The following is a 25,159-nucleotide window of genomic DNA, read 5'->3' on the forward strand; positions in this document are numbered from 1 at the left end:
TGCTGGATATTCCATGGTCAACTGTAAGTGATATTATTAGAAAGTGGTAGCATTTAGGAACAACAGTAACTCAGCCACGAGGTGGAAGACCATGTAAAATCACAGAGCAGGTTCAATGACGGCTAAGGTGCATGTGCGTAAAACGCACCAACGCTCTGCTGATTCCATGGCTGAAGAGTTCCGAACTTCCACTGGCATTAATGTAAGCACAAAACCTGTGCAGTTTAATGGAATGGGTTTCCATGGCCGAGCAGCTGCATGCAAGCCTCACATCACCAAGACCAATGCCAAGTGCCGGATGGAGTGGTATAAAGCACACCGGCACTGGACGGTGGAGCAGTGGAAACATGTTCTGTGGTGTGACGAATCACGCTTCTCTGTTTGACATTCAGATGGGCGAGTCTGGGTTTGGCGGATGCCGGTAGAACATTACCTGCCTGACTGCATGATGTCAACTGTGGAGTTTGGTGGAGGAGGGATAATGGTATGGGGCTTTTTTCAGGGTTTGGACTAGGCCCCTTACTTCAGTGAAGAGTTATCGTAATGCTTCAGTATACCAAGTTATTTTGGACGATGCTATGATTCCAACTTTGTGGCAACAGTTTGGGGAAGGCCCTTTTTTATTCCAACATGACTGTGCCCCAGTGCACAAAGCAAGGGCTACAAAGACATGGTTTGATGAGTTTGGGGTGGAAGAACTTGAATGGCCGGCATAGAGCCCTGACCTCAACCCCATCGAACACCTTTTGTGATGAAGTGGAACAGAGATTGCGTGCCAGCCCTTCTCATCCAGCATCAATGACTGAACTCATAAATGCTCAAATTCCCACAGAAACACTCCAACATCTTGTGGAAAGCCTTCCAAGAAGAGTGGAAGCTCTTATTGCTGCAAAAGGAGGACCAACTCCATATTAAAGTATATGTATTTGAATACAATATCATTACAGTTCCTGTTGGTCAAGCATCTGAATACTTTTGTCCATATAGTTTATGTAGGTGCTATATAAATAACTGTTAATAAATACCTATCAATACATATATAACCTATTCAAAAAACTTGATCACAGATGTAGATAGGAAGCTGAAACAAGGAGTGTGTACGTACACTAATTTCACTCATAATTCTATTCTCTTTCCAGCATAAAATGTCCTCAGAAGACCCAAAATAGACTCTACCAGGTTATCCACTGTCATCTTGTTTACAGTAGATCCATCAGAACTCAAACTATCTCTAAAAATTTGTTACATATGTCTACATACAAAACACAAATTCATGAAGTAACTACCACTGTCACAGCCCATGCAACTGCTATGGGCCCATTGGTGAGGGGGGAGGGGTGGGGTCAGCGATGTCTTCATTCACTCCATCGTCCCCAACTGTGCTCTACTGAGCATGTGTATGGGCCAGCACTTGGGCAGTGTAGTTCCACTTTTAGTTCCACTATGACAATATTTGTACACTTCACAGAGCATTCCTCAAATTATTGAGAATCCACTTTTTCTTCTCTTCACTATCTTCAAAAAAAAGATCGTCAAAGCAATGGCCAGACTGAAAGGACTAAGCAGTTATTAGAACAATTTGTAAGATGCTATATATCGGATATCAACCTGGTTGGGTTATATATTTAGCATGGGCAGAGTTTGCTAATAATAACTCATCCCATTCCTCTAATGGAACTTTATTGTGTGTAAAGTAAACACCATAAATCATTTTCCTTTCTCCCTTCTAAATAAATCAAAGCCCAGTTTTGAAGTTGAGCATATATTTGAGCATTTTCGTGACATACTCAGATATCTAAAAAAAAGTTAAAGTAGACTTAAACCCCGTCTTTTTAAACCCCCAAAAAATTTGCAGATAGTCGTCAGAAACCCAAATTTGAAATCATTTACAAAGTTTGATTGTCCACTAAAAAAGTATTTTGTCTTCAATCCCTCTCAGCTAAGTTAGGTCCTAAATTCAGTGGCCATACAAAATATTTGATGTAAAAAATCACGTTAAATATAGTCTAAAAAGTTAATAAAAGTCTACAGTACCTCATCAATTGGAAAGAATATGGTGAAATATCTTGGGTACTTATTAACCATATACCTTCAGAATGCTTTAAAATAAATTGCCATTGCAAATTTCTTAAGAAGACTAAAGATAAGGGTTCTGTAAGATACTTAGCAGCATCCATGGCTGATTTGAGGCTTTTTTAGTTTTGTCCCGATCCGTGTGCATGTATAGTTGCTGAAGTGAATGCACATGCCTTCAGGTGACGGCTCTTATATGAGTCCAGTACTGGCATCACTCAGACATCCAGCATAGGTTTTGCTCCTGACATGTGTGCTATTGTCTTAATGTATTACTATTGCTAATCTTCACTTTGTTCCTCACCATCTTAGTGCTTGTTTTGACCTTAATATTTCACCTGCTGAGTTTTCTACGACCGGGCCTACCTAACATTTCCCAACCTTTTGTTTGCCGCTACTTAGCCATGGTGGTCATTGACTATGGCTACCTGCACAAGACCTGGTAACAGAGTACTGGTGAATACATTTCTAAGGGAAAGCGGGATATAAAAAATATATATATCACAACCAGCCTGGCTATAGTAGCTGACCTACATTTTTTTTGTCCCTGGTGACCACTACAATTGCTCTCCTTACCCTCCCAAAAACTAATACTCTTATTGTATATGACAGTATTTATATGTAATTACTAATATACTGTGGCTATATCACTTATAAATAACTTATCGTATAAATATATTTAAATTAATAGCAGTGTGCACTAATTTATATCATTGCAAATGTACTGATTTTTACTATATTGTGTTGCACTTTTGTATAGGAAATGTATTTATTTTTGAGACAGTGCCAGAGAAGGAAATTCACTTTTTATTTTGTAAATGCTGAAGGCAGACTAATCATGCTAAGTCTTTTCATGTGAAGTGACCAACACAACAGGAGGTCGTTTCCTTTTGGTCCTGTGTAGGTTTTCTTCCTGTATTTTGGAACCTGTCTGAATAATGTATACTCAGGATGCAAGTAATACAGGAAACTTAACATTCAGTTTTAGGAAATCAAGAGATTGATGTAAATTTTGTTAAAGCTTAAATTGTGTTAGCTCCATGGTTAAAAGATATATTACATCCTTACAGAATGTGATTTATCAGTCTTTGCGGAGCCATCTAGGATCAGGGGACGGTGTTACCCCCTGCTAACATGTGGTCAGAAGGTGTATAAAAATGGCCCTGTTTGACCTATATTATTATTCCATCTGTACATTTCTGGATATCCCTAATACCTCAAACTAGTGTATGTAAATGTCCTTTTTATTACTTCCTGAACTAATAAACATCACTGCTTAAGGAACCGCCTACTTACCTGCTGTAGTTCCTGTGACCACAGATTAGACCAATCTAATCCGTTATTCAGCTGTTCTGAGGTTCACATCCTGCATTCAGTACCAATGCTCTGCCTGCTACGCTGCAGCTCTGGCCAGTGTGATAGGTCAGGGAGGACCATCCACAGCAACCCTGATCTGAAGCCAAGAGGTCAGGGGGACCAGCAAGGGGGTAATCTAGCAATGAGACTTACCCAGAAGGACGCTGTTCTAGGTGCTGCTAAGGAGCCTAGTGGTGGCAGCAGGCTCCTCCTACTGCGACAGGAGGGGAGTATTTGGGATAAAGAAAGGGGAATGTGGCAAGGCAAACTGAGCCAGTACCCAGCAACACAGACAAGTGGCACAGGAGGTCCATCCTGTCACAGATGCACTTATAGAATGCAATATGTTTAGTTACATGGTCAAAGGAGGTTGCAATTATAATTAGCAATACAATTTATTGCACCAAAATATTAATGTAATCCTTAAATTTAATTGGATACACATATTCTCTATTCATAAAGTACACCAAGTAATATGATACCACTATCAATTTATTCTCATATGTCAAACAGTCTTGCAGACTTACTTCTTTTCAAATGCTAAATGCTATTCAAGAGCTCAAAAGAAAATTGTACAAAAATTGTAGTTTGGTAGTGAAGGGGATTATATTTCAAATGATTCCATGGTTATATATGTTCTGCTATAGCCCAATGCACATTAAGTTCAACTGTGTATCGCTCCGACTGGATGTTTGACATTAAGTTTGTTTCAAGGACGCTCAATCTGGGTTTTAGATTTCTTGTATCGGACTTCTTCAGGAAAGAAGATTCAAAATGCACTACGGAGAATAATAAAGTGGAAAACAAGGGATTTGGGTGCATGTGTATTTCAGCTTTCAAAATTACAACATGAACAAACTACATTTGCGAAACTACATGTTCCAGCGGGCCCTGGCTGCCCAGGTATGCTGGTGCTTCCAGCTCCACACTCTCCAGCTTCTCCTTGTGGATTCCCCCAGTGCTGACTGGGCTGGTGCTGGGTTCATATTATGACAAGGGGACCCCACGCTGTGCATCTCCCTGTTATAGTGTGACCAACCCAGCCTAGTAAATCGCTGGTTGGTGTTTTGCAAGGGCTCCGTGTCTGTTGTCCCTCTGCATTGGCAGTACCCATCCCAGATAATAGCACAAGTGCTGATTAATGAAGCTAAGAGAGGTGGCACGTTTTACCTTTATTTAATTTATCCTTTTTATTTTTAAAATGCCAATCATCATTAAGTTGATGATGATGACTGCCACATCTTTACTCAGGTCACATAAAGATACATACTTAAGATCATAAGATACATGCAATTAAAAAACTATTTTAAATGAGTCCCTAAATCTTTTAGTGTATCAAGTGTCATACATAATATATATATATATATATATATATATATACATATATACATACACACACATTGTATATGTGTACCTAACAATATGATATATTGTAGCAATGTACTTAAAAGTCACACGCTCTTCTAACAAGGCAGAAGGATTCATTAGGATTGTGTCCAATTTTACTATCAATATAACCTGGGCAGTCTGGCCACCAGATAAACATTTAACAATTTGAGAAATCAGACTTCACGCATTCTCAAAGTTCATATTCCGACAGCTGGAGAGGAGATGAAAGGCAATGGTGTCAACTCGTCAAACCTGTTATGTAGCTATCTAGTTGAATCTAAAATATTAATAATAAATGTTCAAAATAAAATATTGAAAGTTCTTTTTGGAAATTACAGGAGATGAAACAGTCATTTGAAGTTTCTGCAGCATTATACCTTTCATACCGTGCTTGAGTTTTAATACTCACTTCATACTCTTCTTTGAATCCGTAGCCTTCAGCACATTTCATCTGTGTGATGTGCTGCAGTAAGTCAGCTACCCGAATGGCTGGATGAAGCTGTCCTGTCTGGTAGGGAACATCAACTGCCTCCCGTTTCTTGTAAGTATGAGACTGGGCTAAGCTGCTTGTCTCACTGTTCGTGTGGTTTTCATCTATAAGAAAGCAGAATAATATATTACTTGGCATATTAAAATAATATGAATGGAACACACAAAAAAAGGAGAAAAAAAAATTCACAGTGGGAGTGAAATCATGAAAAGGAAATAAGGCAAAACACCATGGTTAAAAAGAAAATATTGTAAGTCACATTTTAAATAGTCGGTAACAATGCATCAATTTAAAATGGAGAGGACATTTTTGACAGACCGTGTTTTTTAACCCTAGCACAATATACTGCATGAGATAGAGCTAGACAGTGAATTAACAGGAGTGTGAGCACAACCTATAAACATATGGATCAGGATGGAACACGATGTGGAACACTTTTTTAGGAGACATACATAACGGTTTCACAGTTTAACCCCATTCATTCTTCATGCAACTAACAAGAAGTATAAAGTATTCCAAGGGTGTTACACAACATATGAGACGGGTCCAAACTTAAATGCAAGCCAACATAAAACAGAACCAGTGAGTGTGATAAAGACCTGTATGGTTCCCACAATCATCTGCCTTTCTCCAGTGCCGGAAGAGTATACAGAGTTGTCCTTGTATCCTCGCCCTGCACTGGAAGAGGTCACCCACCGCCCCCATAGATGTTTCTCCAGAGGGTAAGAAGGGAGACTTACCATTAATTGGCACTTTTAAGAAGATACATATCAGGAGGGAAAAGAGTAGGAAAAAAATGAGACAGGGCATAAGCAATTAAAATGTATTCAGTATCAACAGTTTGGCTCCTGACAGTGGTCAAAATAAAATGAAGAGGAAGGGTATAAGGCCAAAAAACAAAGCTATATAGCACTAGGCTATTGAGTGTTTAACTAGAGAGTTTAGTGTATCAAAGATGACATGTCTAACTTTAATAAAAGTATTTAAAAGCATTATAATGTCTTTCATGTTACAGTCTTATACTTAATTGGTATGTTGCAATATATTTTATCTAGGGGGGCCTACATCTACCTGTACAATTGATAAAGGAATAGACATGGTCCTTTGTCAGATATTCTAAGTCGATGGGCAAAACCGTCACATGTCCCTGTTTAGTGTGGTTTTTTTATTATTATTTTTTTCTAAGTACACTAAAGAAATTAAATATTGAATCAGCTTACAGTCTGCACATTCAATGAGCTTCCATCTTGGTATGAAGTATCCTATTATTACAGGCATTTCATGCACGTGTAAAATAAAGCCAGATATATGAAGGGATATTAAATTAAGGTCATATACTATTTAAAATGTTCTACAACATGCCTAAAAATAAGATACGACACAAAGGACAAAAAAACATAATGTCATTTAATTTGTTTATTTTTAATTGTCAAATAATCCATCAAATTTTTGTATCACAGCATATCCAACCTAACTCCAAATCCTCATGAGATTCTGGTCCAGTCCTGGTTTTCAAACTCCCATTCTGGTCCTGGTATTCCAGATTTTCTACAGAAAATTAAAAATGCCATGACCAGAATGCATCGAAAAAACAGAACAGTCGAAGAAAATAAAATTAAATAAAATCAGTAACGAAAAACAAAACTGACCCCCACCGCCTCCCCCCACAAAGACTTCTGTACAAAATATTAAACATTGAAGATATTTCATATTAAAAAAATATATTTACAATTTTAGAATGGATAAAAATCATTGGTCATATTCTGCTACTACATACCATGCAACATTTTATTAAAGATCTCAAAGCAGCACAAATATTATTTAAGCTTTCACAACAGTACTTATACACTAGATATAATGGGAACTAAAATATAATAAAATAATAAATTCAGTGCTCTTTTTCTTCATTGAAAACATTAAATTAATAAAATCCAGACTATTTACAAAATTAATTTTCTTGTTCATACAACACTTATTACTGTAGTGGGAAAATATGCTATATAGACATATTTTGTCAGCAGATCTTATTTTCTTACATTTAGTACGTTTTCTGCTATGAAGAAATGTTATAAGAAATTAAGTATTTTTTTCAGCATTTATTTATACTAATTGTTGATTCCATGCATATTGTTCCAGAAAGTATTATAACAAAACCAAACACAATCAAATCAAGAAACAAGAAGTGACATTCTGTGGTTTCATCTGTAACAGTGCTTTGCATTTTTTTTTCAAACGACACAAAAATAGTGCTCCCAATGATCAGGGTTGCCAACCATTGAAAATATTCCTTACTGACATGCAATATTTTCTTATTGACACATGTAAGACTAAAATGTATCAGAAAGTGAAAATAGCAGCATCTAATGCAGTGATGGGCAAACTTCTTCAGGAGCGGGCCAAATAAAAAAAGAAAAACTTTAGGCGGGCCAATATAATTTATTAAAAAACTCAAATATCGAAATATATAATACAAATTTTTTGAATGGGACGGGAGGGTGTTATATAGCAGTGTTACCTCTATAAGTGCAGCCATCGTACAGACACAGCACTTATTTCAGCAGGTTGTTGCAGATACGTCTTTCTGGTGAGCCACTAACTGACAACACAGCAGCCAATCGAAATCCACCTTAGTTTATGGCCCAGCCCATCTCTTCTCACATGACTCTCAGCCATTAGGGGGCGGGCAGGTGTTTGAGTGATTGACATACGAAGTGTCCTTTTAGGAAGGAGGATGAAGTGTAATGGAGGAAATAGCTGGGAAGGCATAAAAATGAAGGTTCTGACACACAGGGTCAGCCCTAATTATTTTATGCATATTTGAATGAAATTTTTTAAAATATTGGCGGGCCGGGTAGAACCTCTAAGTGGGCCGGATCTGGCCCGCGGGCCGTAGTTTGCCCATCACTGATCTAATGGAAAAGGTGGTCAAGAGATTGAAAAGTAGTCACTACATTTAGTAGTATATTTAGCAGTGTTAAAACTACGGTCAATGCAGGCCTTGAGTGACCTAATCAAGGGGTAAGTTTTACCCCAGCTTGGAGGATCTGTGTTTGCTTCCAATGCCCAGATGAGAACTTTTTCAGAATAATTTGGCAGTACAATTGTTTAAAAAAAATTAATCAACAATCTTATTTGTAATAAAAGAATGTTTAAATGCTTTATATTTATTCATTGTCATGCTTTGAAACAAATTTAATAACATGTTATGTTTAGGTATGGCATATTTATCCATCAATTCTCCAAACTCTAAATTGCTAAGTATATGACTAGTGATTAATAAGTAAACCATAATATTTAGTGAAAAAGTGAAGTATCCATATTTAGACAAATTCACATTTTCAGTTTTATCACAGATTATTGTGGAAAAAATAATAGACTTAATAATTATTGTTTACATAATACTTGCTTTGTTAAAAAAATATTGACATAGCACATTGGCACACCAGTGTTTATACAATACAATACTTTGTGCCATGCACAAAAAAAATCTATTATCTCACAATATTATGAATTAAAAATGCATGACAATCATACTTTCAATGTCATAAGTGTTGGACAGAGATAAGGGAATGACAAAATAAAATCTAAGATTTTATTTAATAGGCTTACTATAATCCTGCAATTAAATCTCACAGATTTATTCATCCAAACGGTTTTTCTTCCCTAGAGGGACATATATCTGATGGATAAAACCCTTTGCTAAACTGCAGAAAAGAAATAGACAGCAGGCATTTGTAGCTACCTGTCACAATGTCCTAGACTGTCATAGCTTCCGTGACTGCTATTTTATATGTTTTTATTCTTAGTATTTGATCAGGCGTCCACTAATACTTATAGTTGTGTGCTTATTAGTGTCCACTATGTATAGGAATGTACAAATATAAAATATACTTGTATGAGTAAAAATATACTACTATAGCCATGAAAAAAATAATGCAGAAGTAAATATATCAACCTATAAGAATAGATCATTATAAGAATAGATTTACAATAATGGGTAATAGTAATAGTATTATATTGGTTTAAAGGGCAACAAAGGCCATTTTATGACAATATACAGCAAATTCTGTAAATGGCTGAGCTTAATAATATATATGAATTAACTGTAGTATTTATAATTAACTAAATGAGTACACCATCTTTTGCACTCCTCTGCAGCAGGTAGCCATGTTGAATGTGTAAAATGCTTCTCTCACTAAGCAGGCAAGGATTAAGTGACCGCTTTCAAGCCTTGCTATGCAGAAATGCAGAGTGTGGATTGGTTGACTCATACGCAAGGGCAGTGCAAGTTATGTCACTAAAAATTAAATGCCTACAGTATTAGTTCATTTGATCTATATTAGATTCTATCCTATTGTGCGTTGCTATTCAACGATGGAATTAAAAAGTAGATTGCTGAAACATGAAGAACATGATTGTGTAGAATGTAGACTTCCTGTGCAGTCATTTAGTTATAACTGGAAGAAGAATTTAGCAAACTGAAAATGTTATGTAACTGACATGATGAGAGATGCAGACCTACAATAGATGAAACCGTCCGACTGTAGCTACTTGATCTAAGCAATAAAACCATACTATTAGTAACTGAGCTTTAACATGTCTTGATAGTTACTGACTAACACAAATCGCCTGCTGAAAACACTACACGTGTTTCTGCATTGCCAGTATTGGGACGTAAGGCTGATTACTGATACAATATTATATCCCACCACCCCGATTGTCTCCCTTTGCTGTCTAGCACCTCTCACGTACAGAGCCCTCTTAACTGCCTATCTCCTGTCCTTACCTCTATGCCCTCTTTTATAGGTTTGTTTATGTTCTAAGTTGTGTCTTCTGCTATTGTTTGTTCTCTTGCTGCAATATTTATTTGTATTATGTTCTGTTTGTGTATTGCTGTATGGCCTCATAAATTGATGATGTTGATGATGATGATGATGATAATTATGATAATGATGATGAAGAGCCCTGAAGAAACCACAGTTTTGGTATTCTATGATACTTAACAAATACTACAATTAACTGAAATGTTAATAATGGTCAAACTTTTGACATTATGTCAATCATTAAAGATTAAGGGATTCAGGCTGTAAGAGCATTAAATCTATGGACAGGTTTCACAATTTACCATAAGAACCCAAGAACCTGGAGAAAGGTTACTTCATAGCAGAAAACACAATGTAATAATCCCCCTTGGATTGCTTTGTTCTGCTTTCCATGACTTCTTGATTACATGGTATTTTCCCAATATCTACAATCTCCAAATAGCCTAATGACATGAAAAGCTAGACAGCAAATCAATCTGGTAAATGAATCAGAGTCTACAGAATAGGTTATGTTGAATTCATAATGGACATCAGGTCCCAGCCCATTAAAACAGTAACAACCACATTGGTTTGGATGACTCTCCACACCTCCAAGACGTCTTAAATGTTTAAATAAGGAAGGTTCATATTGATTTGAAGTTGGATAATGGTCAAAATGAAACATGTGATATTTAGTTAATTTTGCACTGATAGCTTACAAATGAAACAAATTCAACATCTCCTTCTGTTGATGGAATCGTTTATTTTAATTTTTTATCTGATTTCTTAAACAATTATATGCAAATAAGGACTGACAGTACAAGTGTTCTCAATGAAGAGAAAAAGCATTTATACTACAAATGTTGTTTGACTGAAAGCTTCAGATTTACAGGTGTGGAAAAAAAAATATGAAATAAATACTTGTCAATTTAGACTGTGCTATCCAAGTTAAGGGAATAAAAGACAGAGGCATTATATTTCCAGACAAACAGTGCACATCAGGGGTAGCCAGCTATTCACTCTCCAGCAAGAACTGGACTATAATTCCCATCAACCCTGACATTTTTGGCCTAACATAGGTTGAATGGAGTTTAAATCCAACACCAGCTGGAGAGCTGTAAGTTGTCCACCACTGTTACATGTTTAACTTCAGAAGGTATTCAACTCCGACATGCAGTCACAGTGAAAAAATTGTCCCACGAAAATGTTGTAGTATCAGATTGCGTACAAGCCATGAGGGCAAAAGCTGTGATAGTTTTGTGTGACCCCCACATATACAAAGCAATCTTAGTAGCACCATCTAATGATCAAAGAATATTTTTCTTCATAACATTTTCAGCATTTGCATGTGTGAGAATCACTAGAGTCACTGAAGAGCCAAACACAGGACGCATGGGAAAGTCTCTTCTGCTATCACTGTCTATCCTAGTCATTTGTACAGATAACTTTTATGAAGGGAAATGATCTCACCTAAAATTGCAGTTGGCACAAATGGATCTGCCATGCACCATAAGAGGGACCAAGCAGAAAGAAAAAGAGAAGGAAAGAGAAGGAGAAAATAGAAAATAATTGACACAAACTTCATGTTGTATGTACTTACAATACACAAACTTTACACAACGGGCTCTATACTAGTGTTCCACAAAAATCATGTTTTAGTTTTATCTTCAGGTTTGACAATAAATTATAAAGGCATTATTACTTTGAAATAAAAAAAACCTGAAATAATGAAAGTGGTTAGGACGATTTTTAACACACTCCTTAGTAAAAGTCTATAATTTAGCTAAGCAACAGAATAAGATATATGACTAAGCTATGCCACTGCAGGAACAGCTACATCTGGGAACACCCTTTACATGGTAGGTCTTTGCTTCAGCACACTACTTGACTATTCAGAATATGACCAGGTAAAGTGATGCTCTTCCCAGAAGTGTCTGCGACCACAATTAAGCTGTTTGTTGAGATAAAGCCTTGTCATAAATAGATGTCATGCAACAGAATAGAGCCCTTACGTGGAAACCTATACCTGTGAAAATAAACTACAGTTAATGTAGGTTTGAGGGGTTACATTTTTTAAATAATATATTAATACAGCACATTGTTATTAGCAGGAGATCATGTCTTCTCATTGCACATCATACAAACAATAATTACTGGATTATGGATTGGTAGTTTTGGCTCCACCACCTTTTTTGTGATGTGTAAAGTCACTACATTTTGATATGAGTTGGGTATGAAAAGTTGACTGTGAAAATGTCTACAGTCATAAGGTCAACACAGTTATAAGGTTGACAGTCATAATGTCTACATGTTCAGAAGGTCGACACAGTTAAAATGTCAACATGTAAAATGTATACAGGGTCGTAAACTCTGCAGTCAAAATGACGACATAAAGCACCATATTTAAAACAGCAATACATGTTAAAAAACAAACGGAACTACATGTAAACAAAATAATGGTGTGCCCCTTCCCCCAAGCAGCTTAACCAACCCTAGCACTGACATGGGTATTTCCCATGTCCCATGAGTTCAGGCCATGAGAAATCCCCATGTTATAAACAGGACTCATGCTGCTAAGAGCTCATTGTGTGGCGGAGCCTTTAGTAGCTAGTATTGTCTCGTCTATCAGGGTTTTCTGTTTTGTCAGGGATCTTTGGATTTATTATAGACGAAGACCCTGGATGTAGGTGAGCAGTAAAGGTGGTGAATTAGGGTACTGTAGGGGTGTTTTTACTTCAATTAAAAAAATGTTTACACTGGTGTCTGCATTTTATTTATATATTTCCTTGGTGTATCACAGGTCCCAGCAGGGCCTGAGTGCCATGGCATGCTGGCACTTGTGGTTCCCCAACAGCCATGGGTATGCTGGTGCTTGTAGTGCACAAGGGACAAAATGCTTTTTTACTATCTAAACATTATTATTACCCCACACCCACCACCCAGGGGTGTGGGACGACCCCTAGCGCAATCTGCATAGGGCTGGATAAACCTAAGGGGAGTGTCAGCATTGTTTTTGCAGACCTGTTCTCCCTATGAAATCCATCCCCGTGTTGACTACCCGGGACATGTTTGGCATTATGGCAGGGGCACCCCATGCTATGGATTTCCCTGCTATATTGCCAGCAGCCCAGGCTGGCAAAGCCTAATGCTGGTAATAGTAAAATCAGGGGGACCTCAAGCTTTTTGTCCCCCCAATTTTTCTAGTACCAGCATAGGCTGGTAGCATTAGGGCTGGTTAAGCTGTTTGGGGAAGGGGGGGGGGGGCATGACTTTTGTTTTGTTTACATATAGTACTTTCCTTTTTTTAATATTAAGTTTTAAATATAGTGCTTTGTGTCATCATTTTGACTGTAGACTTTACAACACTGTACAAATTTTACAAGTCAACATTTTAACTGTGTCGACATCCTGAACATGTAGACATTATGACTGTGCCGACCCTAAGTCTGTAAACATTTTGGCGTAGACATTTTCATTGTCTACTTTTTAACCGCATCCTTTTAAAATCTATTTTTACAATGGTAAACATAAGACTGAAGGATTAATAATAACAACAACAGCAACAGCTACAACAACAACAACAACAACAACCAACAACACATGAACACCTTCCTAAACTGAAATGGGCAAATATTGAGAGTCATTTAACATTAGAGTCAAATGATGCACAAGGTAGTACCCAGCCATTTTGCTGATGGGGGTGACAACGAAAATTACCAGAAATATTTTTATATGTGTTATGTGTGTGAACGGTAAAAGACAAATATTGTAACTTGCAATCATTAATCATTAATTTAAACCTTCGGATTAAGAACATTGTCATTTTTTTTTAATTCCTTACATTTTGCTGCCCACCAAAACCTGCTGCTTGAGACAGCTGTTGCCACCCTATAGGCACATACATATTTGCTTCTGTGCCAACTATAGACAAACTCCAGACACTGGACTTCAGAATACAGCTCTTTCTAGACAGCCACAATTATCACAAATTACTAAGGTATGACTAATAGGTTAGTGGTGTCAAGTTGATGAGATCAACACAATAAAATAATTCAAATTCCTTGTCCCTTTACAATCAAACATATTTGTCGACATTTTACTTTCACCTTCCCTCTGTGATCTTCTGGAGAGAAGAAGTGTGAGTACAGGCGGGGTGGGGCCTGAAATGCGTCACTTTGGTACCCACAACCCAATCGTGTCTTTCGTTGTGAGAGGTAGGGTTAAGATGATGTGATAAGTCGCCAATCGCATCATGGAGGTCCCCATCCCGCCCACTTCACTTCACAAACATGTAGATGGTATCACCTAGACACAAGGATAACCCGGGGATCAGGGGCGGAACTCTGCATCGCCAGGTCTCATAGCATAATTTAGGTAGGGTCCCAGAAATGCAGCTGAAACCTCCACAATCTGCTCTGAAAGGAGAGGGGGCCTCTTCTGAGAATATGCAGCCGGTACATGTGTCTCTCAGAAGAGTACTCTGTTCTACCAGTGATGTGGGGGCCACGAATGCTGCCAGGCCCACTCACCTCCGGGCCCTGTTCCGCCACTGCAGGGGTTTCATTAGCCATGCAAAACAGAAATAGGAGTGTGCTATTTTCTATAGACCATAAATATAGTAACATACAGCAACATTTGTTTTGCTAAATGTGCTTAATTTGTTGGGATAATTTCCGTTTATATAACACATTAACATGACAATATACATGTTCAGAACATTCTTGCCCTTGATCCCTTTGTATGAAAATCAATTCCCATATCCTACTTGTTTATGCATAGCATCACATTTGACCTTGAGTAGCGATAGTAGTTTACGACAGTTGCACACATGAAATAAAAAAACACTGAACATCACAGACATCAAAGAGCTGAAAATCAAATACAAAACATTTTTTTGTACAGCTGTAAAATATGCATAATAAGCATAACCTTAAAATGAAACTTCCAGTCAAATAGTAACGTTTAATCAACAAAAACCTCTCCCTCTCAACTAGCATAACTGTGAGGGTCCCATGCCATGGACTATGAAACCCCACAAGAGCATTATCAAGTACTCTCCCGGAATAGACAGCAGGGTGAAGGGGATGTGCTGATTGTACAGAGCACTGGTGTTTGGATTTAAAATCTCCTAGCGTGGACAGAAGACCCTGGGGATTGTTGATTAACATTTTCTATTTGGCTGGAATAATCTTTCAAATGATTATTGCAACCATGTACCTCAAACGCAGGCTCAAAGAAGGAACTACACACAATTAAAACACAAAAATTTTCATGGATATCTATTCCTGGATGCACTGTACACATCATTGTGAAAATAAGATAACAGAGCACCACATCTGTATCTTGCTTACCTGGATAGTAAGAATTAGGCACAGTTGTACTTAGTGTGTTTGTTTTCATTGTGAAAGAAGATGGTGATGACACAGCTGTAAATGGAACAGAGAGGTCTCAAATTACTTACAGTCAGCAGTACAAGTCTTTCTGTTGTACATTAAATCATAACATATCATCATCAGCAGCTATTTATATAGAGCCACAAATTTCACAGCGCTGTACAGAGAACTCACATCAGTCACTGCCCCATTGGAGCTTACAGTCTAAATTCCCTAACACACACACACATAGACAGAGACTAATGTCAATTTAATAGCACCCAATTAACCTACTAGTATAATTTTAGGAATGTGGGAGGAAACCAGAGTGCCTTGAGGAAACCCACGCAAACACAGGGAGAATATACAAACTTTACACAAATAAGGGCATGGTCAGGAATCGAACTCATGACCCCAGTGCTGTGAGGCAGAAGTGCTAACCACTATGCTACCGTGCTGCCTATGCGCAATACTTCTCATTCTGAATTTCTCTGATTTCCTGCAGCTGACGGTGATTCTGTTGCTATTACTATGGATAGATACATTTTTTTCATACAAGCCATAGCTACTGTTATTACCGCAAACTATGTACAGTATATAGATATGGCAAGTTATTTGAAGTAAGCTGCAATAAGTACAGGTGAAAATAAGCATAGAATATACCATGAGCATATGCATACTGCTAACTATTGGCATTAGAAACAAAGGATGTCATGTGACTTTTGGGGGTAAATGTATGAATGTCCAGTTCTGTTAAATGGCAGATTTTCTGCGATTTTGCTGCCCATATTTAAAACAGCAATTTAATGAAGCAAAACACACAAATAGCACCAATTAAGCCTCGCCATCATTGGGATCTGGGGGCTACCTACTCATATGGGAGTCTGGGAAGTTTCCTGAAAATCGCGAGCCTCCCGGAAATCCCGGGAGAGTAGTCCAGTATGAGGTAAAGGTGTTTAGAACAGGTGCTCTGCTTGGCCTCTTTGCAAGGCTTCATTATAGACTCACCCTGAACCATGATAGTGTGAGAGAATCTCTGCTAAACACACGTGGTAAATCAGTATTTTCCTGAACAAAGAACGTCATCAAGTCATGGAACCTGATCATTTCAGTAAAAGAAAACAGAGCATTTCTAAAATCAAGTTTCATGTTACTATAATCTCTGCTTAATATAGCTGAATGATGGCACCTTGCAAGGTTTTTAAAAGTGTGGGGTAGCAGTTTACTTAGTGTAAGTAAGCAGAGAAACTAAGTAGCTACCTTCAAAACATCACTAGTATGCCATTAAATAAATTAAGAGAAAATATAGAGTCTACCTTAGCTGGCATGCACTCCTTTGCCTGACCTTCCGGAGAACAGAGCATAAGTATAATTTTGTGCTGTATCTCAATTTAGTGAAATAATAATAAATGTGTTTTAGGTGGAGCAATTTTTCAATGTACTCCTAATGGTTTGTACGTGTACCTAAACATGAATTAAATCACTATACTACCGATGCTGCTTATATATACATAAACAGTGAAATGAATGCCAAAAAGGTGATAACACATTCTGCTGAAAGTTGGCCAACAGTCTCATAAATGGCAAAATACAGTACAAATATTAAATAGATCTGCTCATTTGCCAATTGGAAAAAATGACAATTATGCAAGGTATCCCATGCACTGTACTCATCTGATGACAAACTACTAGAGGTTTTCACTGACCCCTGTGTTTTGGTTTTGGTTTTGGTTTTGGATCTGGATCTGGATCAAGTTCGTGTTTTGATTTTGGCAAAACCGCCCTCGCGTGTTTTGATTTTGGTTTTGAATCTGTATTTTTTAGAAAAATAGCTAAAATATGCTAAAATCACATAATTTTGCTCTTTTTTTTGTTCTTACATTATTATTAACATCAATAACACTAATTTCCAGTCATTTCCAGTCAATTTTAATCACCTCACAGGTCGCAATATTTTTTGACAAAGAGTGCAGTGACCTGCCTGGATGCTAAGCGACAGAGCAACAACACCCACCCTTATGTAAGTTATTGAAAAGGACATATACATTTTAACAAAGCAAGCACTTCAGCAACAAGGAGTGCCACTTTTGTGGCTGAAGTGCTTTGTTTGTTTGGGCCCCCACAAAACAAGCTACTCATAGCTTAGCTGCCTTAAGCCCAACAGTGCTGTCAATGAACTCTACATTATTAAACCATGTCTGCTCGTGCTGCATCATTAATCTCCTTCTCTGGATACCTCCCTCTCATCCCTAAAGAACTGCCAAACTTATATAGACACAGGAATGGATATTACAGCTGAAGTGACATTAGATCTGCTTCAGACAGACTGTGACACGGAACATGTGGGCAACATGGAATCCGTCATCTTGGAATACGCTGCATTGAACAGAGATTTAAACCAATATATAGATGCAGTTGAGGAGACCATACTTGAATGAAAACGTGACCCACCGGACGAGATCCTAGATTTAAGAGAGCTTGTACACAAGAGATACACTGCGCTTCAGAAGAATAATACAGATGAGGCCATGAGGCAGGATGATAAATATGTCCAGTTTAAAGAACAGCTAAAAGACCTGAGAAAACAAATGGGTGAGTCCCCTGCAGATGAAGATTTGGAAGATGAAGACGAGGGGATCGCCGTCACCCAGAGAACTCATATAACATATTTGGAGATGGTGAACCCAGTGAAAAACAAAGTATGTGAGAGTATGTGAGAAACACGTACGAGAGAGATGCAATTGAAAGGATGTTTGAAAACAAACTTCAGCACTTATAGCACATGTAGGTAACATTGGCACACAGTGGTAGCTGTAAGGAAAAGTGGTGCAAGATGGAATTGTCCTTGGGCCCTCCCATCCACCCTTATAATAGATCTTAAAAAGGACATGCACACTTTAACAAACCAAGCACATCAGCGACAAGGAGTGCCACTTTTGTGGCTGAAGTGCTTGGTTTGTTTGGGCCCCCACAAAACAAGGTAACAATGGGCTTAAGGCAGCTAAGGTAACACTGCTGTCAATGAACTCTACAGTGGCAAGATGTTGTTGTCATCATCTTCAGCCTCACCCTCATCAGTATGTACATCATCCTAACACAATATTAATTCAACCCCACAGGAAACAACCATTACAGAAGTCTCTGTAGCATAAATGTCAAAAACAAAAATGTAAAAAAAGCTTTTACCTTTTTTTTTTTAAAAAAAAAAAACACATCTTTAATAAAGGTGAAACTTTACTGTAGAAAAACATAAAATTGCCAACATGTCAATTTACCCAAATATTAATAAGCATTCCAGCATCAGCTAGTTTCCTTCTCTCAGCTAGATCCCAGCACCTGCAATCTACATTGTCATCATCCTCACCTTCATCAGTGTGTACATCATCATCACACAATACTAATTTAATCCCGCTGGAATCCACCATTACAGAAGTCTCTGTACTTTGAACTAAATGCCAGTAAAGGCCTTCATCGTGGAATGTGTAGTTCATGTTACGAGAAAGCTGTCACGATTTTTGGGCAATTATTTAACACCAGACCAAATGTCAAAATGTTGTGCTGACTCATCTGCATGACCACTGGGTGTCTTGGGAAAGCTAATTTTTTTCCTCAAAGCAGTTGCCAAAGAAGGGAGGATGATTTGTCGTGTCAGGTACCACTTCAGCTGTCAACTTGCTCACCAGGAGCTCATTGCATCTCTTGTGACAGTAGGAAATAAAGAAAAGACGTAGCTCTTAAACCTAGGATCAAAATGTAGTGATACGATTTCCAGAAGTTGATAACTCTTCGATCCTGGTGAAGCGATTAAAGTACTTCATCTATAAGTCTGCCATACTTAGCATAATTTCTTTGTTTCATCTCCTCCTTCAATTTTTCAAGGTGCTTTTCCAAAAGTCTAATTAAGAGAATCACTTTGCTCAAGCTATCAGTGTATGAACTCAGAGGTGACTATTTTTAATTGTTTCAGCACCTTGCACATTACGAAAAGTATTCTCCACTGCGCTGGACTAAAATACATTCCCCCTCCTTTCGCAATGTCACGGCTTGTGGAGTAAGCGCGGATGGCTTTTTGCTGTTACTCCATCCTCACAAGCATATAAAGTGTAGATTTACACCTTGTTACCACCTTTTGCTTCAGTTGGTGGCAGGGCAAAATAAATTGTTCTTGCAGCAGCTGCAATTTCCTACATGAGGTTGCAGAATGCAAAAATGTTCTGAAATTTTTTGGGCCACAGACAGCATCTCCTGCATGTGACTGTCATATTTTCAAAAAGCTCTGTATCACCAAGTAGATTGTGTGAACAAAATAGGGAATATAATGGATTTCACCCAACAGTAATGCTCTCACAGTATTGGTGGTGTTATCATAAATGACATATCCTCAGCAGAGTCTAAACGGGATAAGCCATGTTGCAATAACATCCCTTAGTTTTTCAAACAGGTTGTCATCGGTATGCCTCTTAATGAAGTCACTGAAACACAGAGTAGCCTGCCTCGGAATAATCTGGCGATGTTGCATACATGCTGGTGCTGTTCCTGATGCTGAAATCAGTTCACCAAACCAGTGGGCTGTCACAGTCATATAATCTTTAGTTTGCCCAGTTCCGCTTGTCCATATATCTGTGGTTAAGTGTATAGTGGGTACAATGGCATTTTGTAGCCCAATAACTACATTTTATGGAACCTTGTGGTAGAGGTGAGGAATTGCTTTTCTAGTAAAATGGTGTTATGATGAAATTTAGTAACGGGGATACAGGACCTCAATTAACTGTCCAAAACCAACTTCATTAGGATTGGCAAATACTGCTTACACTGGTGCAGGACTTACACAAACAACATCATTCTCATCATCATCCTCATCAACACCCTCATTAGCGCCGTCGTCAGCTACACAAATATCACCCTCATCCTGTTGCAAATACAAAGTGGTATCCTACATTTGTTTATCACCAGCTACAATAAGAGGCATACCGCTGATAACCTGTTTGAAAACCTAAGGGATGTCATTGCAACATGGCTTATCCCGCTTGGACTCTCCTGAAGATATGTCATTTGTGATAACGCCACCAATATTGTGACTGCATTACAGCGGGGAGAATTCCATCACATTCCCTGTTTTGCTCACACAGTCAACTTGGTGGTACCGAGCTTTTTAAAAAATGACAGTGACATGCAGGAGATGCTTTCTGTGTTCAGAAATATTTTGGGTTATTTTTGGCATTCTGCAATAGCATGTAGTAGATTGCAGCTGCTGCAAGAAGAATCGAATTTGAGGGGGAATGTACTTTAGTCCAGCGCAGTGGAGAACACTTTCCGTGGTGTGCAAGGTGCTGAAACCACTCCAAGTAGTCACCTGTGAAGTGAGTTCAAACACTGTTAGCTTGAGTCAAGTGATTCCCCTAATTAGACTTTTGGAAAAGCAGCTAGAGAAATTGAAGGAGGAAACTAAGCAATTCCGCTAACTATTTAGGACTTGTAGATCAAGTACTTTATTCACTTTGCCAGGATCCGAGAGTTATCAATATCTTGAAATCGGATCACTACATTTTGACAACAGTACCTGATACTAGGTTTAAGAGCTATGTCTTCTCTTTCTTTCCAATGCAATGAGCTCCTGATGAGCAAGCCGACAGCTCAAGTGGTACATGACATGACGAATCATCCTCCCATCTTTGGCAACTGCTTCGAGGAAAAAACTTAGCTTTCCCAAGACACCCAGTGGTAATGCAGATGAGTCAGCACAACATTTTGACATTTGGTCTGGTGTTAAAGAATTGTCCAAAAATTGTGACAGCTCTGCCGTAAAATGAACTACACATTCCACGGGGAAGGCCATTACCGGCAATTACATCAAAGTACACAGTTTTCTATAATGGTGGATTCCAGCGGGGATGAATTAATAATTAACAATGTGACTGGAGAGTGACAAGGACACTGCCACCGCTCCTGTTTCTGTATGAGCTATGGCACAGTGGAATGTCATTGGAGACTTTTAAGAACACTGACAGCCCTATTATTATAATTTCTGTTTCAGCACTAACGACTGCCACCTCTCCTATTTCTGCGTGAGCTATGGCACAGTAGAATGTGACTGGAGACTTTTAAAAACACTGTCAGCCCTATTATTTATATTTCAGCATTGACAATTAGCAATAGAGCAATGGCAGGTAGACTGTAGACTGTCAACACTGGGACCTCTCCTGTTTCTGTGTGGGCTATAATAACACAGTACAATGTGACTGCAGATTTTGAAGAACACCGACAGCCTTATAATTTCTATTTCAGCAATGACAATTAGCAATGGAGGAATGGCACGTAGATTGTAGACTGGCAACAAGACTGGGACCTCTCTTGTTTCTGTGTGAGCTATAATAACACAGTACAATGTGACTACAGATTTTGAAGAACACTGACAGCCCTATTATTTATATTTCAGCAATGACAATTAACAATGGAGCAATGACAGATAAAATGTAGACTGGCAACAAGACTGGGACCTCTCCTGTTTCTGTGTGAGCTATAACTAAGTAGAATGTCACTAGAGACTTTTAAGAAAACTGCCACCCCTCCTCTTTCTGTTTTAGATATGACGCTGCCCAACTACACTAGAGACTGCCAAGAACCGTGCTACCCCTTCTGTGTCTCTCTTTGAAATGGCGCCGGATCTCCGTGGAGGGCGGTACTTATAGAATTTAAAACTCACAAGAGCCGACGATGCAACGATGATGTTTTGCCTCGTTTTCACTGCCGAGATCTGCCAAGTTCGGAGAACTGAGCCCAAGCATCTCTACAAACTACCCTTTGATTGCTTAGAACAATTTTTGATTGTGCAGAATAATTGTTGGCTATCTCTTTATGACCAATGATCAAACCACCATGTGTAGCCAGTATTAGGACTTCTGGGTACTTAACACTTGGGATACAATCTATTCAAGTTCCTGAAAGCCTCCTTAGCCTCTTGCCTAAGTGATGACACTGCCTCCTAGTGTGAAATGATAGGCTGAAGACTGGATCAGCCAATAAATATCTGCTTCCACTGTATGCAGATGACAGGTTCACTTTAGAGGCTCACAGACTGACGAGAACAAAAATGTCACTCTTAAAAGAGCAAAATGAAAAGAATTCACACCACAAGAGAAAGAAAGTACATCAAGCGCTCAGCTGTACTCTGGGCTATGACAGAGGAGGCAGCAGAACTTGTTATGATTATTTAGAGAATGTCCTGGATGCATCAGTGGCTGCTCATTACAATACGCAATGTGATTTAAGGCACAGCACGGAAGGCACTGATTTTCCATAAGTGACTACTTTGTCCATTAAATTGATTGGTTAATGAGATGGAAAACGTCTTAAAAGTCACTCTTATTCACTTCAATTGCTTCCTCCTCCATGCATTAGTAAAAATAAAACAGAGTGCTGCAGCAAAATCATTTAGAACTTACATCTGCCATTTAGATTGTGCGTGTCCATAAAAGAGAAAGCTTCATCACAGTTGGTGCCTTGCTCGGTGTAGCTTTTATCCATTGAATTCACCATCACTGTCATTTCCTGGCGTGTGTTGCTCAAGGTCTCCTTCCGTTTTTTTGCCAATTTTCTGGAAAACAAATATGAATAGAATAAAAATAACCTGCTACAGCTACGCAATCTTTCATATATTATTACAATATATTTATTAGATGAGTATTTAGTTAATGCTTTGCTAATAACATATCGCAATCATAATAAAAAAAGCTACCTTCAGGTATCGGAAAATAAAATACTCACACAACAGGTGTGCTTATAAGTAAATATACTGCGGTAGTGGTCTCAGGTTTTGGGACATAAATGTGCAGAAGGATTAATTAGTACTTTATACCGTGTTAGTAGAGATAATTGTGCACCTGGCATATTTGCCAACACTTTAAAAGCTTCCAGGGAAGCTTTGCTACTAAACGGGTGCTCTCAGTGAACCTTGGAGTACTACAATTTCCATCATGTCAACTTTACTGTCTATTATTACATTAGTATATATTCTCATTCATACATATGAGCTTACAAAGTACAGAGAGGACAGAAGGCTGGTAAAAAGTTTTATCTGTCTCCTGGAGATCCCGGAGGAGAGGTCAGCTGGAAAGTGTGGGAGGGGTCATGGTGACAACATGGCGTCACCGTAGCTCCGCCTTAGTCATGATTTGTAGCATTGTGCAGTGGGAAAGGAGTTTAACAATGCAAATGGCATAATTATGACCTGCATCAACTCAGGATCCGAGAAAGTGCCTGTTATTCCGGGAGTCTGGGAGGACTCCACGAAATTCATGAGCCTCCCAGACATTCCAGGAGAGTAGGCAAGTATAGGGTTATGTTTATTTGTGCACACCTCCCAGCTGCCAGACGGGTCCAGTCTTGATTTAAGGGGATTGGCCTGCCATCCTGACAGTCCGGACCTGACACTGGTGTGTACAGCACTTTATGCTTTTTTTTTTTTTTAATGGACCATGCCTCCTTCGGACGTATGCTTTGTCCCAACTGGGCAACATCAAAAGTTAGGATGCATGTAGGAGAAAGTTGTGCCACTACTCTCTAAAGAAGTATGGTAGCTAGGCATATCCCTGTGCATATAATATTGTCAATGCTTCATATAAATCAGGAGCTATAGCATTTAGACATTAAAATGCATATCTATTTATAGGCCCTCCAAAGTTTTTTTTATTGTATTTATTTATTGGTTGATTTTTGTGGCTGATATATATATATACATATACACAGATCTCTACATTTTTCGTTACAATTTGCAGTTTTTTTTCCCCATCCAAGCTTATCATATAGTTTTTGGCACATAAGCAAAAGTTCCAAGTAGCCGTAACTGGGATATGAATCAAGGTCTCAGAGCCCTTGACAAGAGGCCCTTGATGACTGCGCCTGTCCTCCTAATATACTTACAAACTTATTAGCATTTTGAATTTCTTAGTTTTCAAATTTATGTTCTATATACAATTCTCCCTATACAGCATCAGACTTAGAACATCACACTTACCCAACGTGACATCACCACGGAACATGACCAGATTACTCTGATCTATTATTCTCTATACAGACACATACCCAACATGATATCACCACTGAACATAATGAAAATACTATTCTATTACTCTTTTACTGTCTTAGTACAGTACACCTACCCTATTAATCCTGACCTGGCCACTGAACATCATCAAAATACATTTATTTTGCTTTCTATAAAGACAAATGACTCTACACCTACACAACATGAATAGGATCTTAAAACAATTATACTATACTAATCCTCTCTCTCAGTAGGACTTAAAGTTTTTTTACATTGTTGCAGACAAGTATACAGTATCTCCCTGATTTTTGCCCCTGCAAACATTGCAGAGCTATTTTCTCTCTTACCACAATTCAATGCCGCAAACTTGAGTTGTAAATGTATTGAAATAATTTGAATGTGACCGGAAAAAAAGGCTGGTGCTAATTAAATCTACATAAAGTAGAAGTGGTATAATTAATACAATTATGTGATTCATAACAGAGGACATTGTACAAACTGTACTACTCTTTATTCTTTTATACACTTTATATCCTTTAATCTCAACACTATTATTGAAATATATAGATAATCTAGTTCTGAGTTATCAAAGTAAAGCAATTTATCTGCATTGTTCATATTTCCCATCTCTGGA

General features: G+C 38.2%; 1 protein-coding gene across 13 annotated transcripts in view; it reads right to left on the minus strand.

Moving 5' to 3' along the window:
* Positions 1–25,159, minus strand: part of PTPRM (protein tyrosine phosphatase receptor type M) — a 609,439-nt gene that overhangs the window by 110,174 nt on the left and 474,106 nt on the right. For 7 of the 13 annotated variants that reach the window (XM_075213321.1, XM_075213318.1, XM_075213315.1 and 4 more), the window contains 5 exons: positions 22,925–23,076; positions 15,462–15,536; positions 11,581–11,607; positions 6,767–6,856; positions 5,228–5,412 (listed from right to left, as the gene is read on the minus strand). In XM_075213321.1, the coding sequence (XP_075069422.1) occupies positions 5,228–5,412; positions 6,767–6,856; positions 11,581–11,607; positions 15,462–15,536; positions 22,925–23,076 (529 nt within the window). The remainder of the gene's footprint in view (positions 1–5,227; positions 5,413–6,766; positions 6,857–11,580; positions 11,608–15,461; positions 15,537–22,924; positions 23,077–25,159) is intronic. The other 6 variants (XM_075213322.1, XM_075213320.1, XM_075213316.1 and 3 more) reach the window with 2 other exon arrangements.

Source organism: Mixophyes fleayi, chromosome 5, assembly GCF_038048845.1.
Source record: "Mixophyes fleayi isolate aMixFle1 chromosome 5, aMixFle1.hap1, whole genome shotgun sequence".
NCBI lineage: Eukaryota > Metazoa > Chordata > Amphibia > Anura > Limnodynastidae > Mixophyes > Mixophyes fleayi.